General features: G+C 62.8%; 6 protein-coding genes across 6 annotated transcripts; 4 read left to right on the top strand and 2 right to left on the bottom strand.

Moving 5' to 3' along the window:
- Nucleotides 1-106: 106 nt before the first annotated feature.
- LOC62_01G001516 (uncharacterized protein) lies at nt 107-1,892 on the top strand (the record flags this gene model as incomplete). The annotated part of the gene is made up of 3 exons (XM_062768011.1): nt 107-357; nt 413-516; nt 576-1,892. Exons 1-3 carry the CDS (start codon nt 147-149, stop codon nt 1,890-1,892), a joined length of 1,632 nt encoding a protein of 543 aa, XP_062623995.1. The 5' UTR covers nt 107-146.
- A 568-nt stretch (nt 1,893-2,460) lies between these two features.
- On the bottom strand, nt 2,461-3,910 carry LOC62_01G001515 (uncharacterized protein; the record flags this gene model as incomplete). Its single annotated transcript, XM_062768010.1, has 8 exons — nt 2,461-2,562; nt 2,604-2,947; nt 2,989-3,135; nt 3,180-3,215; nt 3,258-3,485; nt 3,522-3,560; nt 3,597-3,650; nt 3,688-3,910. The coding sequence occupies 8 exons, from the start codon at nt 3,908-3,910 to the stop codon at nt 2,461-2,463; spliced, it is 1,173 nt and encodes a 390-aa protein (XP_062623994.1).
- Nucleotides 3,911-4,429: 519 nt separating this feature from the next.
- Nucleotides 4,430-5,803, top strand: LOC62_01G001514 (uncharacterized protein; the record flags this gene model as incomplete). The annotated part of the gene is made up of 2 exons (XM_062768009.1): nt 4,430-5,282; nt 5,346-5,803. 2 exons carry the CDS (start codon nt 4,430-4,432, stop codon nt 5,801-5,803), a joined length of 1,311 nt encoding a protein of 436 aa, XP_062623993.1.
- Nucleotides 5,804-6,878: 1,075 nt separating this feature from the next.
- LOC62_01G001513 (uncharacterized protein) lies at nt 6,879-7,838 on the top strand (the record flags this gene model as incomplete). The annotated part of the gene is made up of 1 exon (XM_062768008.1): nt 6,879-7,838. The coding sequence occupies one exon, from the start codon at nt 6,879-6,881 to the stop codon at nt 7,836-7,838; it is 960 nt and encodes a 319-aa protein (XP_062623992.1).
- Nucleotides 7,839-7,875: 37 nt separating this feature from the next.
- Nucleotides 7,876-10,649, bottom strand: vph-1 (V-type proton ATPase subunit a). Its single transcript, XM_062768007.1, has 3 exons — nt 10,441-10,649; nt 8,376-10,391; nt 7,876-8,335 (listed from the first exon to the last, which is right to left on the bottom strand). Exons 1-3 carry the CDS (start codon nt 10,579-10,581, stop codon nt 7,940-7,942), a joined length of 2,553 nt encoding a protein of 850 aa, XP_062623991.1. The 5' UTR covers nt 10,582-10,649; the 3' UTR covers nt 7,876-7,939.
- Nucleotides 10,650-10,980: 331 nt separating this feature from the next.
- gpi3 (Phosphatidylinositol N-acetylglucosaminyltransferase gpi3 subunit) lies at nt 10,981-14,181 on the top strand (the record flags this gene model as incomplete). The annotated part of the gene is made up of 10 exons (XM_062768006.1): nt 10,981-11,625; nt 11,665-11,762; nt 11,821-11,915; nt 11,971-12,067; nt 12,113-12,205; nt 12,250-12,613; nt 12,667-12,757; nt 12,795-13,275; nt 13,364-13,747; nt 13,802-14,181. Exons 1-10 carry the CDS (start codon nt 11,360-11,362, stop codon nt 14,179-14,181), a joined length of 2,349 nt encoding a protein of 782 aa, XP_062623990.1. The 5' UTR covers nt 10,981-11,359.
- Nucleotides 14,182-14,195: the final 14 nt, after the last annotated feature.

The following is a 14,195-nucleotide window of genomic DNA, read 5'->3' as shown; positions in this document are numbered from 1 at the left end:
GACACTGGGGAGCTGCGCCCCGCCGCCCTGGCGATCCTGTCGACTATCGACCACCACACGCGGCGTTGCTGTGTTTTGTTTTCTTCTCTTCTCCACTCCACACTCACAACACTCACTTGCCTTTCTCAACCTTCCTCATCACCATCATGTTAGCAGACAATCCCCAGCCACAGCCACCCTTCCCGCCGATACAACCCCCCGTGGAGGTCGTCTCGGAGATCATGTCCCACGTAGATCGCGACGACTTCATCTCGTGTCTGCGCGTCAACTCGACCTTCTTCCACGCCGTCATTCCCCGCCTGTACTCCCACATCCACCTCAACGGCTGCTTCCCTGTCATCCTTAGCCCCAGGATCAGTGAGCACCAGTGTCATCCGGCAAAGCCCCTGGGTATACACTGACGAATACACAGGCTACCCAAAGGAAGACAAGAGTGACCCCAAGGGTGGCAAGGAAGACAAGGAGGGCGAGGATGTTGCCTCTGCGGAGGAACCCATTTGCGCCATCACCTTCGAGGTAAGCTCACAGGCCATGGCAAGTCTGCCGGGGTTGCAAGGCGCTGACAGGCCATTCAGAACCCCTGCGTCACCAGCAAGACTGGAGACATTGGCCGTCCAGTCATGCGCTACGAATATCTCAAGAAGTACACCAAGTTCCTCAACATTGACCATCATCCAATAGAGAGGTGCGCGAGCGACAAACTGCTCGGCGAACTTCGTGAGAAGGGTATCTTCGCGCTTCGGATGCCTCACATTCGTGGTCTCGAGACACTGCGTATCACACTCTATTCTTCCTACTGGTGGGGCGGTAATGGAAAGATCCGCCTCCATGACGACGTCCATGGCCACAACATAACGAGCAACTGTTTGTTCATTCACGAACTTCGCCCCAAGACCCTCGTTATTCGCGGCGCCACACTTCAGCACTGGCCTCTGTTCCCGGTGTTCGACGGTCCTCTCAGTGCGGCCAAGAGGATCATCCTCATGTTTGTTACCAGCGAGATGGGGAAGGATTGGGAACTCTTCGGCTGCCTCAAGCTCCCTCCCACTCTCGAGAATCTCACAATCGTGTATTGCACTGGAGAGGCGGAAAGACTGCTCGGATGTCTCACTCTCCGCGCCAACGGTCATCCCCTGCCCTCCCATCACATCGTCATCCCGAAGCTCGCAAAGGACGCCGCCAAGCATATGGTCGCCAATCCCAACCTCCCCTTTTCGATAACTCAAGTCGTCTTCAACACCACCGATGCCGACAAGGACGGGATGCGCGCGGCCATTTCGCGCAACCCCGAAGCAGCTGCGCCCAGCAGTGCCAGCGACTCGCCCGACTCGGCAGCCCCTCGTACTTCTGAGGAAGCCTTCCAGTCACTTCTCGCAGAAATCTCTCCGCTCGACCTCGCACTTGTGGGCAGCACCGCTACCCACGTTCGAGACCGCCCGAACCCCCTTCGGGCTCTTACGGGTGAAGAGTTCCTTGCTCGTGACGACTGGCAGCTGGCATTCCGGTACCATGAGCTCTTCCCAAAACCCACCGACATCGACCTTCCCGACTGGTTCCCCAAGTGGACCGATGAAGAGCTAGCCGAGATGCGTGCTCGTTCCCAGGCCGAGTCGATCGAGCGCGGGAAGAAGACCAGGGCGGAGAATCTTGCCAAGAAGAAGGCTGCTGAGGCCGAAGCTGTTCAGAAGGCCAGTAGCAGCAGCATCAACAGCAAGAGCTCGAACCCAACCACCACTAGTAACAAGAACTCAAAGCCTACTACCTCTAGCAGCAAGATCTCAAAGCCCACTGCGTCCAGCAACAAGAGCTCAAAGGCAACTATGTCTAGCAGCAAGAGCTCAAAGTCGACTGCCTCTAAGAGCAAGACGAACTCTCGCCCCTCGACCAAGTAAACGCCCGTTCTCGCATGACAAAACTCGTCCCATACACGACGCACCGGGCACAAGACTCCACAGAAGTAACCTTTCACTCGCCGTTCGTAGGTTTTAGCATTTGCGCCACGAACAATAGTATATACAATGAACATGTATGTGTGAGCATGCTATCCAGGCCGTTTACAGCAACTCTCTTTTGTCTTATGTACCCAGCTTGAGCACGTAGATTAGGGCGCGAGGCGCACGCCCGTGCCCGTTGGGGCTGCAGCTCTCCCTTCTCTTTCTCCTCACAATGGGACTCCATGGCCATCCTGCTGAGTCCTAGTCGCGGCTATTGGGGTCGGCGAAAGGGGGAGTGACCTTGCATCAATGGACGGCTGAACAATGAAGAAAAGTATCACGAATCTGCTGCACAACAACCACGCTCTGACATCTGGACAGTGACTTGACTCCCCCTAGCCGCCAACGACAAGGGAAGCGAGATGCATAAGACAGTATGTGTAGATAAACATGCAGACAACAATGGGTGGCCTTACGACGATGGACTTGATGATGCATTGGCCGGACTGGAGACTGGAACGGTCCATCACCTGTTCCAAACGGTGAAGGTGTACATGTGGCAAACGTCGCAGTCGCGTCCGGTGCACCGGGGGATGTGGTCCTCTACCTCGCGGAGAAAACTAAGAGTCTGGGATGGATGTCAGCGAGGCCAGGCCCATCGGCACTTACGGGCGTGACAATCCTCTGGCCGCCGTTGAGGAGGGCGAGGAAGGCGTTGGCGACGTACCGAGCCGTGTGGATGGGGAACTGGGTGATGTGGCGGAGAGAGTGTCGGTCCGCCACGTCCCGCGCCTCCTGGAGGGTGTAGCGGCGAGAAATGATCCGCAGGAGGGCGTTGAAGTCCTCCTCCGAGAGCACGACGGGCCCGTCGGTCCTCGTGAGGGCCACGTACGCCGCATGGGGGTCCGCCACCTCTGGGGGCACAAAGTCGACCTCGGTCGCGGTGTCGGACTCGGTGTCGCTGTCTTCGTAGTCGTCGTCCTCGGCGTCCTCAGCCCGAACGGTACGGATGTCTGCGGGTGTCAGGATGTTGCCTACTACCATCCCGACATACGCTCTGCAACCTGGTCGAGGAAATCGACGCGGCGCTGGGTAGCCGCGGTGGCTGGGGCTGGGGTCGCGCGCACGGCAGGTCCATCACTTCCTGCCGCAGTGTTCATGTTTCGTGGCACGTTCACGCGCGGCGGAGGGGCGGTGATGGCTTTGGGTCGTCAGTATGGCACGCCATCGCAAGTCGCCACCCACCTTGGGGAGTGGCCGTGGCGCGCCGGAAAGCGGTACCTGGGGCTGCATGTCAGCGTCACCACCCCATAAGGAGCTCACGTAGAATGGTGTCCTCCGGGGCGTAGAGGATCTCCGGCGAAGTCCCTCGGCGAGGCTGCTCCCCCTCACGGGTGAGTCGAGGCGGCACATCGCTTCGGCCCGCTGAGTTTGATGGGCCGGGAATAGGTGCCGGCTCCGCTCCATTCGCCATACGCTGTTCCACAGTGCGGCCACGGGACGTCATGCGAGACTCGGCGCGCGAGCTCGGTGCGGCGGCAGTTGGAAGGCCTGGGGTCAGTCGTCGCTCCCACGCCCGTCGCTCACGTTGGGCCGTAAAGAATTGTGGGCCGGTGGGTGTCTGGACTGAGTCGTTAGTGGGGCATGGAACAGTTCACGAACCTGTGAAAAGGCGTACAGGGCGAGCTGAAGGCATGTAGTCCCAGCCGCGGGGCTCTGGGGGTCAGCGGTCGGGCGGAATCCCTGCACTCACCGCCATAGACGTTGCTCTGGAGGCGCGTCTGCTCCGTGGCTCCGGGGGTGGCTGGGCGAGCGGCGAGCTCCTCCTGGGGAGGGTGGCCGCGGGGCGCAATCGGGCCCACCGTCTCTATGATGGTGATTCCGTGTCGTGTGCGCCAGTCGCCGCGGTCGCGCACCGTCGCGGGGTACGGCGTGTCCCTGGGCTTGATGAGGCGAGGAGGGAGCTGGCGGCCCATCTGGGGTCAGCGGGCTGGCTGCACGCCGCGGACCTCACCTTGTTTGCTTGGGTGTTGAAGCGGTAGGTGTCTGGAGGTGTTTGGAGGAGAGAAGAGTGAGTGATGATGGTGCAAAGTGCAGATAGGTTGGTTGATATAGGGTGTGTGTGGCGCGGCGCGTGGCACTCGCACCCACCACCGTCAGCACCACGCCGACGCCCCCCATCCCACCACTGGCCGTTCCCCATCCATCAGACACACACAGGCGCCATCCCCTCTGCTCTTCCGCCTTGTCCGACCACTGTTTGTGTTGGTGCTGCCTGCAAGCCGCTACACACACCCCGCACGCATTGTCCACACAACTTGCACCCCTCGGCGCGCCCCCTCCGACTCAACCACCCGTCTCCTGTCCCATCCCCGACCACGCATACAGCTACATTTCACTCCGCCCTCATCCCAATACATCCCACTCCTCCTCTTCATACCCATTGCTCACTCGCATCCACCACCTCCCTCTTGCTACCCATACACACGCACGCAATGAACCCCTACACCCCCCCAACTATCCCCGCCCACGCCGGCAGTCGTCGTCAGCCACGCGACAGCCACCCAACTGGCACCCCTGGCGCGGGTGACGCTGAGGAGTACGTCTCAGTCGACCACCCGACACACCCCGCTACGTCCAGGATGAGCGGTGGTGGTCCCCTCAACCCCCGCCTCCTCGGCCAACCCCTCCAGGCGCGCCGCGACACGCCCTCGAGAGGCACGTCCTCCTCCGCACACGCCTACCCGCCCCCGGCGTCCCCAGCAGCCTCCCCAGATCGACTGCCCGGCAGCTACCCACCAGCGCCTGCCGAGCCACCGTTCACCCCGGGGACCTCGCCACGCCCTTCCAGTGCAGGCAAGCAGGGGTGGCGTGGTCTGCCCGGCTCGTGGGGCGCGCGGCTCTCGGGCCTCCCCGGTGTGCGTGACACTACCCCGACGACGCCGACACGTGTGCGCCAGCCGACTCCGGCGACGCCGTCCCCCTCAGCACTCCTTGGCAAGTTCGCGCAGCTGGCGTCACCTTCGAACTCGTGGGGCTTGTCTAAGGGCCGCAGGAGCGACTCGGTGACTGCGTCCCACCAGGCCTCAGAGGTCGGCGAGTCGAGCACGGGTCGCCGACCGCAGTCCCCTCCTCGTCCCCCCCGTGACGTTCTCGCCTCGACCCCACACCCGAAAGCTCCCCCTTCGCTCACGCGCCGAGAGGGAGCTGTGGAGGCCCACCGTGGCCGCGGGTATGCCTCGTGCAAGGACACGGAGGCATGGGGAGCATCCTTGGCCCACCTAGCGACGATGGGCTCGACGGCGCGATGGGCGACCTCCGCCGTACCTCAGGAGGGGGACGACGATGGTAAGTCCCTTCCCAGCAAGCACTCCCAACTGATGCCTCTAGCCTCCTACCTGCCTACTCTAGGAGACCAAGCTCGTCCCCCACACGGATCCACAACGGCCCACCAGACCCCGGAACCAGCCTTCGAGGGCCCGACCCACCCCACCTTCACCCTTGACCGGGACGGGGCCGGCAACTTCACCTTTGGGGTCGCGCGCGCCGACGACGAGGTGGCCTCTATCCCCGACTCGGAGCCGGACGCCCATGATGTCTACGGCGTAGACAGCATCCACAGCGCCGACTCGGTCGCGGTGCAGCGCGAGGGCATCTCGGAGGGCTGGGAGGCGGTCGCGGACGAGGTGGCCGAGGAGGCGGCCGTTGACGACGAGTGGGTTGGTGGGGCTTCTGCTGTTGTGTCTGCTCGGCGCCGCGCAGAGCGCTCCATGCACAGAGGTGGAAGTGAGGGGGCTAAGGAGGGTAGTCGGAAGTCTGGATGGGGTGCTGGAGCCTCGGGTGGTCGTACGAGCGGCCGCCGTGGCTAGGTCCCCAAACCGGCCGCTCGCATGAGGACGTTTTGTTGTATTTTGTGCTGTAGCATCTTGGCATAGCTGTCAATGCATTCTATCGAGTCCCAACGACTGCAGCTTCAGTATATGAAGCTTTAGCAGCCAAGAACGACACTGACTTGTCCCAATCATGACGTCGCCGGACATTTCGCCGAGGTGGACCACCTCCACCCTCGCCACCAGACTGCGAGTGTGGCACCCAACACGTCGCGTGCCTTGTCCCCACGCCCCGACCTCGTTACATCGGCGCACAGCCGGCGCGACCAATGCTACTACATACATGCCTTCTGTGCGCATTGAGTCTTCCGCCCGTGAGATGCACAGCGTCATGGCCACCAACGCGTGACTCGCTCGCTCGTATACGCCGCTTGTCTTGCGCACCTCGGCTGCTGCTCTCCACCACCCCCATCGACGGGGTGCAGGTCGACTACGACGCACACAATTCCTGCGCAAGCGACTAACCTCAGGCTCAGCGGCCCCACCTACGTTCTGTAGTCTAGTCCCCATATCCTGTGCACTGCCGTTGTTGTGTTGCATGCCCACGAGGATCGTCGCCCGCCCACCCAAAAGCCGCGCCACGCCGATCCCCCTCGCGTGCCCGCAATGAAAATCATGCGCGTTAAGTGGCCAGCCGTCACCACGCCGCCGATCCAAGCAGCCCAGAGCGCGACGCACCCCGCGCGCGCGTGCAGGCAACGAGTGGGTGTGCGTCATGTCGTCCGTCGATTGCCTCTCTTGGCCGCCGGTGCGAGTCGAGTCGCCACCCACACATCCACAAAGCGCTCAAATACCCCCCGTCTCTTTTCTCTCTCACAACCACTCTCTACACCACCATGACACCAGAGCCGGCACATACCCGTCCGCCGCTCGAGCAGAGATTTGCCGGCGTCGGCATCACCGTCAACCTGCCTGGTTTGCGCCGTCCAAACGGGGCCGCGGCCCAGCCGCCTGCGCCAGCCCCCCCGTCCTCGTTCAGCCCCACGACCACGCCGCCCAGCAGCTGGCCTTCCACATCCCCCAGCGCCGCCCGCCCGCACCGCAACACTCCGACATGGTACACCCCCCACAGCCCACGCTGCTGTACCTCGCCGAGCCTGCGCCTCTCCCTCTCCCGCCCAACTCTCCCCCATGGCATCCGGCCCCATATTCAGCGCCGCCGTACCTCGGCCCACCGGCGCAAACCCAGTCGACGCCGCCATACATGTACCGTCACTTCTCCGAGCCCATGCAGCAGTCCCTCCCGTACGCGCACCACCCGCAAGCGACAGCCGCTTACCGCAACCACCACGGCGTGGCGTACCCCCCGCCCCCACCTCAGCCCGCGCCGCACTTCGCCCCGCCATACTACCACCCGTCCCCGCTCCAGCACCACCACCAGCAGACAGCGCACCCCGACTTCGGCACCGACGAGCACCAGCCGCCCCAGTTCTACTATCCTCCCCCGCCGGCCAGCTTCCCCCCGCACCCAGCATACGCACTGTTCCCGCCTCCCATGCCTCCTCCTCACTGGGCTGCATCCCCGGTGGCCCAACACCTGCCGCCCCCGCCCCCACACCTCCCGCCGCGGCCGAACTTCGCGCCGCCTGTTCGTGGGTACGACGTGCCGTCGGTTCAGAATGCTGCGGTGCCCATCGTCCAGCCGCCGCCGCCTCCTCCTGCCCCGCCCCCCACGCCAGCCGAGCCGGCCGCCACCGCCGCGGTCGAACACACCCTCTCTCCTCGAGACGACGACTCGGACACGGCGTCTCGCTGGCGCCTCCGCCCCCCGGGCTCCAACGACGACGAGAGCACTTACACCACTTCGTCGCGCACCGCTGCGTCGTCCGTGTCGGGGTCGTCGTCTTCTGACGGGGAGGAGGAAGACCTCGCGAGCGACGAGGACGACGACGATACGGACCTGGACGACGGCACGCCGCCTGCTCGTCCAGCCAGACGACCCTCCGGCCGCCGTGCCGTCCGCCGTGGCTCGCGTATCCGCCGCGCAGATGGCTCCAAGGGCCCGGCACTATAACCCCTGGCCTCTTGCACCCTGCACTCGCACACTCTAGATTCACTCTTGCATGCATTTTCGTGGCAAGCGCCTTTGGCACAAACACAGGATACGTACTGGCCTTAGACCTCGCCGTCCTCGTTGATGCCGGCAAAGGTGAGAGGCGTGAAGGCGTATCCTCCAGCCATGTAGTGCTTGGACGCACCCTCGACCCAGTGGAGACGCATGGCGTGGAGGAAGGCCGACAGACCCTCCATGACGCACAGAATGCAGATCGTGAGAGTGAACCACACGGCGAACATCAGGACCGTCCAGATGACACCGTTGATCAGGCCAGACTCCTCGGGCTGCTTGAAGGCGTTGGAGATCGTCATGTCGTAAAGCACCTCGGACAGCTGCGCGTGTGCGAGCGACAACGCCCAGAGACGGAGGTACGACGCAGTGTTGGACACACCACCAAGACAGAACTCGATCGTGTGAATGACCTGGTGGATGATGATGTCTCCCATCTCGAAGGGCTGCGGTGCGTTAGCTCAAGTCGAGGCTGGGTACACTTACGTGCTCGTCCTCGTCCACGGCAACGGCCTGGCCGACACCCTCCTCCTCGTCCTCAAGATCGGTCGAGGTCGAAGGACGGCCGTTGTCGTTGGCCGAGAGACCCTGGTAGCCCTGAGCAGTGATCTTCTGGTGCTCCTTCCAAAGCTTGTAAGGCTTGAGGCAGAGCATCCATGGGACGGTGATCAAGGCGATGAGCAGAAGAACCACCTGGACAAACGCCTGGCCAGAGTACAGCCTGGTGCCCTCCATGATGGTGCCGGGCTTGAGGAACATGTAGATGAGCATGTTGAGCAGTCCAGGGGCAGGGAAGTCCTTGGTCGACCAGTCAACACACCACTTGTAGACGATGCAGGGGATGAGGTAACCGAAGATGGACCACAGGTAGAGGAGCTGGGGGATAAACTCGGCGTAGATGTTGAGAGGCTTCTTGAAGTGAAGGTGGTTGGGGATCTGGAGGAAGAGACAGAACGTCATGTGGACGATACCGATGATGATGGACATCTTCATCTTGTACGAGTTGGTGAAGACGAGCGCGTTGTCCGAGCCGTGCCAGTTGGGGTCCAGGCCGAAGGGGTAGATGTGGCCAGTGCTCTCGGCCGTGAGGGCCACGGTCGTGTTGTGAGCAGGCCACTCCCAGCCAGAGTGCCAGATGTGGAGCGACTTGGAGAAGATGTCGTTGTACATGAAACCGGTGAAGATGGAGAAGGCGCCCATCAGGAGGATGATGTAGCGACCAAAGAAGAAGATTTCAAAGATTTCACCGAGGCCAGCACGGGCAAGCTTGCGGTCGAAGAGGACCATGGTACCGCCGGCAAGCAGAGTGAGGAAGCCATGGCCAATGTCACCGAACATGACGGCGAAGAGGAAGGGGAAGGTGATGACGGTGAAGAGACCGGGGTTGACCTCCTGGTACGTGGCCATACCGTAGGCGTCGATGATGGACTGGAAGCCCTCGGTGAACGCCGAGGTGCGGTGGAACGTCGGGGGCATCTGGTGCGTGCGGAGCTCGGAAAGAATGGGCGGGACAGAGGTGCCAGCCGTCTCGGTGGCACGACGGAGACCGAGCTGGATGCTGGTGATGTCGCGAGTGGGGACCCAACCCTCAGCAACGAGCGTCTTGCGGCCCTGGTCGTACGACAAGAGGTTGAGGGTCTTGTAGACTTCCTCCTCCTTGCGGACGGCATCACGCCACGACTCGAGGCTCTCGGCAATCTTGCCGAGCTCGACACGGCGGGTCTGGCCGACGTTGTAGAGCACGGCGTCGACGTCCTCGAGGCGAGTCTGGGTCTCGCGGAGGGCATCGGCACGCTTGTCGGGCTGCGAGTCGATGGTGTACAGGGTGCCGCCCATCGACTCGGCGACCTTACGGATCTTGGCGAGGAGCTCGTCGCCGTGGGCGAAGATGATGAAGACGTCCTTGAACGTCTTGTCGCCCGTAACGGGGTCGACAAAGGGCTCCTCGATCTCCGAGTAGTTCATGTACAGGTTTCCGCGGAGAACGCGCCAGAGGATGCGCTCAAACGTGGGCATGCGGGTGCGGTCGATCGTACCGGCAACAAACTCGAGGTCAAAGCCGGCAAGCGACTCGCCAGGGAGGTTGCCGTACTCGGCAGCGGCCTCGAGGAGGGGCGTGGTGCCGTCGCCGGCGTCCTCGAATGACGACCGGATCTCAGTGTGGCGGTGCTCGGCCTCGTTGAAGAAGCCAGCAGTCTCGCGCAGGACCCACTTCTTCTCCTCGAGCTCCGACTTGCGCTTGCCGAGCTCCTCCCACGAGCGGTTCATCTCGGCGAGGCGGCGCTCGTGCTCCTTGAGCTTCTCGTCAAGGTCGTCAAAAGCCGACTGCGCGCGAGGTCCAACAGAGGGGAAGGGCGGGATGGACGCGAGCGGGGTGACGCCGATAGGGGGGTCAAGCGAGGCAATCGACGACTTGAAGAGACGCAGACGGCGGGCCATCTCGGCGAGACGGCGCAGGCGCGGGGTGAACGGACGCTGGAAGGCCGAGAGGTCGGGGTTGAGCTGTGGGGGTGAGCTAGATGCCAACAAAGTCATCTACGCCACTACTCACGTCCTTGAACTGGAAGTCGCCCATCTCGGCCAGCTCGTAGATTGTGTCATGGGCCACCTCTGAGGGGATGTAGAGCTGGACGAGGCTCATCTCCTCTGAGCGGAAGAGGGAGGGGTATGAGGTCCCCTGGGAGGCTGCCATCTTGACGGTAGTCGCGTGCGCGAGGTGTCAAGTGGGGGGTGAGGAGAGGGAGGGGGGGGGAGGTTGTGATGGGGAGGAAGGTGCAATGAACGTTGGTGGTGGTGGACGTGATGGGCGTCGATGCCGGCGGTGACGCTCACTGTGGTTGGTGCGTGCAGCCAGGTGGCATCTGATTGTGAGGCTGGCATGGTGGTTGGGGGAAGGGGTTGTGACGGAAGTAAAGTGATTTCATGTCAGTCTCACTTTCTCGCCCACCGTCGGCTGGTGACGCGTTTTGCTTGTGGCCCAGTAGTGACGCCGACGGCATTCAGACGCCCGCCCGCCCACGGGTCATGATCAGACCCCCACTGCGGGTCCATTCGGCCAAGCTCACGCACCGCACACCACCCACCCACTCTGTCACCACCACCGGCAACGCAACGGCCACTACAGACCGACCGACCCAACCCCGCCCCAACAAAATTACAAGCTCCAGGAGGCAACAACAATCATACACCGACACTGCATCGATCACGGCCCCACTCTCCGCAACTTGTACATTACTTATTCACCAACGACAAAGGTCAAACGCCGCCGGCGCAGCGCCCAAAGCCAGTCAGTCAGTCACGACGCCCCCCGCGCCGCTCGCCCTCGCCCCCCTCCGCCCCGCGACACGACGCCAACGACCGACGCCACCCATAACACGTTAGCACGTCGAGACGCGCGCTCAAACCGAGCCATCGCTGCTACCACCACCACTTTGACAATATCAACTTTCCCCTCCCCCCCACCACGCACCATGGGCGCCATTCAATGGAAGCTCCGCATCACGCTCTACTACGTGCTCCTAGTCTTGACAGGCTTTGTGGCCACGTTCGAGTCGATCATCTGCGCGCTGCTGGGTCAACGATCAAACACAAACTTCTACGTCGCCCGCACGTTCTGGTACATTGCGGGTCCGATTATCGGGTGGAAGTTTGAGATTGAGGGCGAGGAGCACCTGCTCGCGCTGGCAGACAAGCCAGACAAGGAGCGCAGCGCCGTGCTTCTCGGCAACCACCAGCAGTGAGCTGAGAACCGGGCCGGGCAGCAGCTAACCCTCAGTGTCGTCGACATCCTCTACCTCGGCCGCATCTTCCCCAAGCACGCCGCCATCATGGCCAAGAAGTCGCTCAAGCTCGTGCCTGGTCTGGGCACATTCAGTGCGTGGGGAGAGTGGAGTCGTGGGAGTGGGGAGTGTCCAGCTGACTGACCCCGCAGTGATGCTGTCCAACACTGTGTTCATTGACCGCAAGAACAACAAGTCGGCGGTGCAGGCAATGAACGACGCTGGGCAGGAGATGAAGCGCAAGGGGGTGAGTAGAAGTGTAGAGTGGTCCTGTTTGAGCTAGCGCTGACATTGCGCGAAAGGTCTCGCTGTTCATCTTCCCCGAGGGCACACGGCATCTTGCTGCCGAGCCAGAACTGCTGCCGTTCAAGAAGGGCGCGTTCTACCTTGCTGTGCAGTGTGAGTTGCGCGTAGTGTGGGTGAGGGACGACACTGACGAAGCAGCCGGCGCGCCGATCATCCCCATTGTCGTCGAGAGCTACTACAAGCTGCTCCGCCCTGGTCACTACTTTAAGCGCGGCACGCTGAAGATCAAGAGTAAGCAGCTTATGTGCCAGTAAGACGAGCCGCTCACACCCCAGTCCTCCCGCCCATCCCCACGGCTGACCTCGAGACGACCGACATCCCCAAGCTGATGGAGACGACGCGGGACAAGATGAACTCGGTCTTCAAGGAGATCTCGACGCCTCCGGCAGCGCCCAGCGCCGAGCCCACGTCCCCGCTCATCAGCAGCAAGCAGAAGACGTACAACACGATCACGGACGGCGAGGACGACGAGCACGTCGAGGACGCCGTGTCGGACGACGACAACGCGACGGCGGTGGAGGGTGAGTCGTCGTCGCCAAAGGTGGTGCCGGTGTCACCCAAGCTACCAGAGTCGCCCGAGACGGACGCGACGACGACAAAGCCTGCCGCGACGACCACCGACGCCAAGCTGGCAATAGCGTGAGCGGGTTGTAGAGGCGTGGCATGCATGGCTCATACGTTTTGTGTTGCAGCATGGTTTCCGATTTCTTTCACCCAGACGTCGGCGGTGTCGAGGGGCATATTTACAGCCTGAGTGTGGAGCTGGCGAGGCGGGGCCACAAGGTGGGTACCGCGTCGGCCTACATGCCTGACGTCGCAGGTCATAGTCATCACCAACCACCGCGGCGAGCGCGTCGGCGTGCGCTACCTGGCGCCAGGGATAAAGGTGTACCACGTCCCCGCCGTGGCGCTGACGGCGAGCGCCACGCTGCCAAACTACCTCCTCTTCCTGCCGTACCTGCGGTCCATCATTCTGCGGGAACGCATCACGCTGGTACACGGGCACGGCACGCTCTCGTCCTTCGCCCACGAGGCGATGCACCACGCGCCGCTGCTCGGCGTCCGCACGATCTTCACCGACCACTCGCTGTTCGGGTTCGCCGACGCGACGGGCGTGCTGACCAACAAGCTGCTGGCCGGGGCACTGCGCAACGCCGACGCGGTGATCTGCGTCAGCAACACAGGCAGGGAGAACACGGCCCTGCGGGCAGAGCTCGAGCCGGAGCGCGTGAGTGTTATTCCGAACGCGCTCGTCCCGAGCCAGTTTGAGCCGGCGCCCGAGGCCGTCGACACAGACTACAGTAAGTGGCGGCGCGCCTACACCGGCCCCCAAACCACCCCACCCCCCCGCGCTCGCGCGCTGACGCGCGCTCGCTCGCTCTCTCGCAGTCACCATCGTCGTCATCTCCCGCCTAGTCTACCGCAAAGGCATCGACCTGCTCGTCGCGTCCGCCCCGACAATCTGCGACCTGTTCCCGCGCGTGCGCTTCCTCGTGGGCGGGGACGGGCCGAAGATGGTCGACCTGCTGCAGATGCGCGAGAAGTACGAGCTGCAGGACCGCATCGAGCTCGTCGGCGCGGTCCGGCCGGCCGAGGTGCGCGGCGTGTTGACGCGCGGCCAGATATACTTGAATACCTCGTTGACAGAGGCGTTCGGGATCAGCATCATCGAGGCGGCGTGCGCGGGGTTGTTTGTGGTGTCTACCCGCGTGGGCGGGGTGCCTGAGATCCTGCCGGCGGACATGGTCGAGTTTGCGCGCGCAGACGAGGACGGTAAGTGGCATCACAAGGCAGTGGGAGGCTCGGCGCTGACGCGCCCCGTTGCAGACGTGATACGCGCACTCACGCACGCGATCCACACGATCCAAGCGGGCGCCCACGACCCTCTCCATGCGCACCAGCGCATAAGAAGCATGTATTCCTGGGCCTCCGTCGCCGAACGCACAGAGGCAGTGTATCGCCGCGTCCTGGCCACGCCGCCGCGGGGCACGATGGACCGGCTCGCGCGGTACGCCTCCCTTGGCCCCATCTTCGGGCTTATTCTTTGTGCCATTATGGCGTGCCAGCACTGGCTCTTGTGGGTGTGTGAGCTTGTTTATCCTGCCGAGGAGTTTGATGTCGTCGTGGACGATTGGGATGCCGGGGCGTTTAAGCGCGCCGTCGAGGCGGAGAAGCGGGCCAAGGCGAAGGGAGTGGCGAGTGGGTAGTCATTGCACTTAGG

This window comes from Vanrija pseudolonga, chromosome 1, assembly GCF_020906515.1.
Source record: "Vanrija pseudolonga chromosome 1, complete sequence".
Lineage (NCBI taxonomy): Eukaryota > Fungi > Basidiomycota > Tremellomycetes > Trichosporonales > Trichosporonaceae > Vanrija > Vanrija pseudolonga.
Note: the sequence above shows the minus strand (reverse complement) of the source record. Positions and strands in the feature narration are given on the sequence as shown.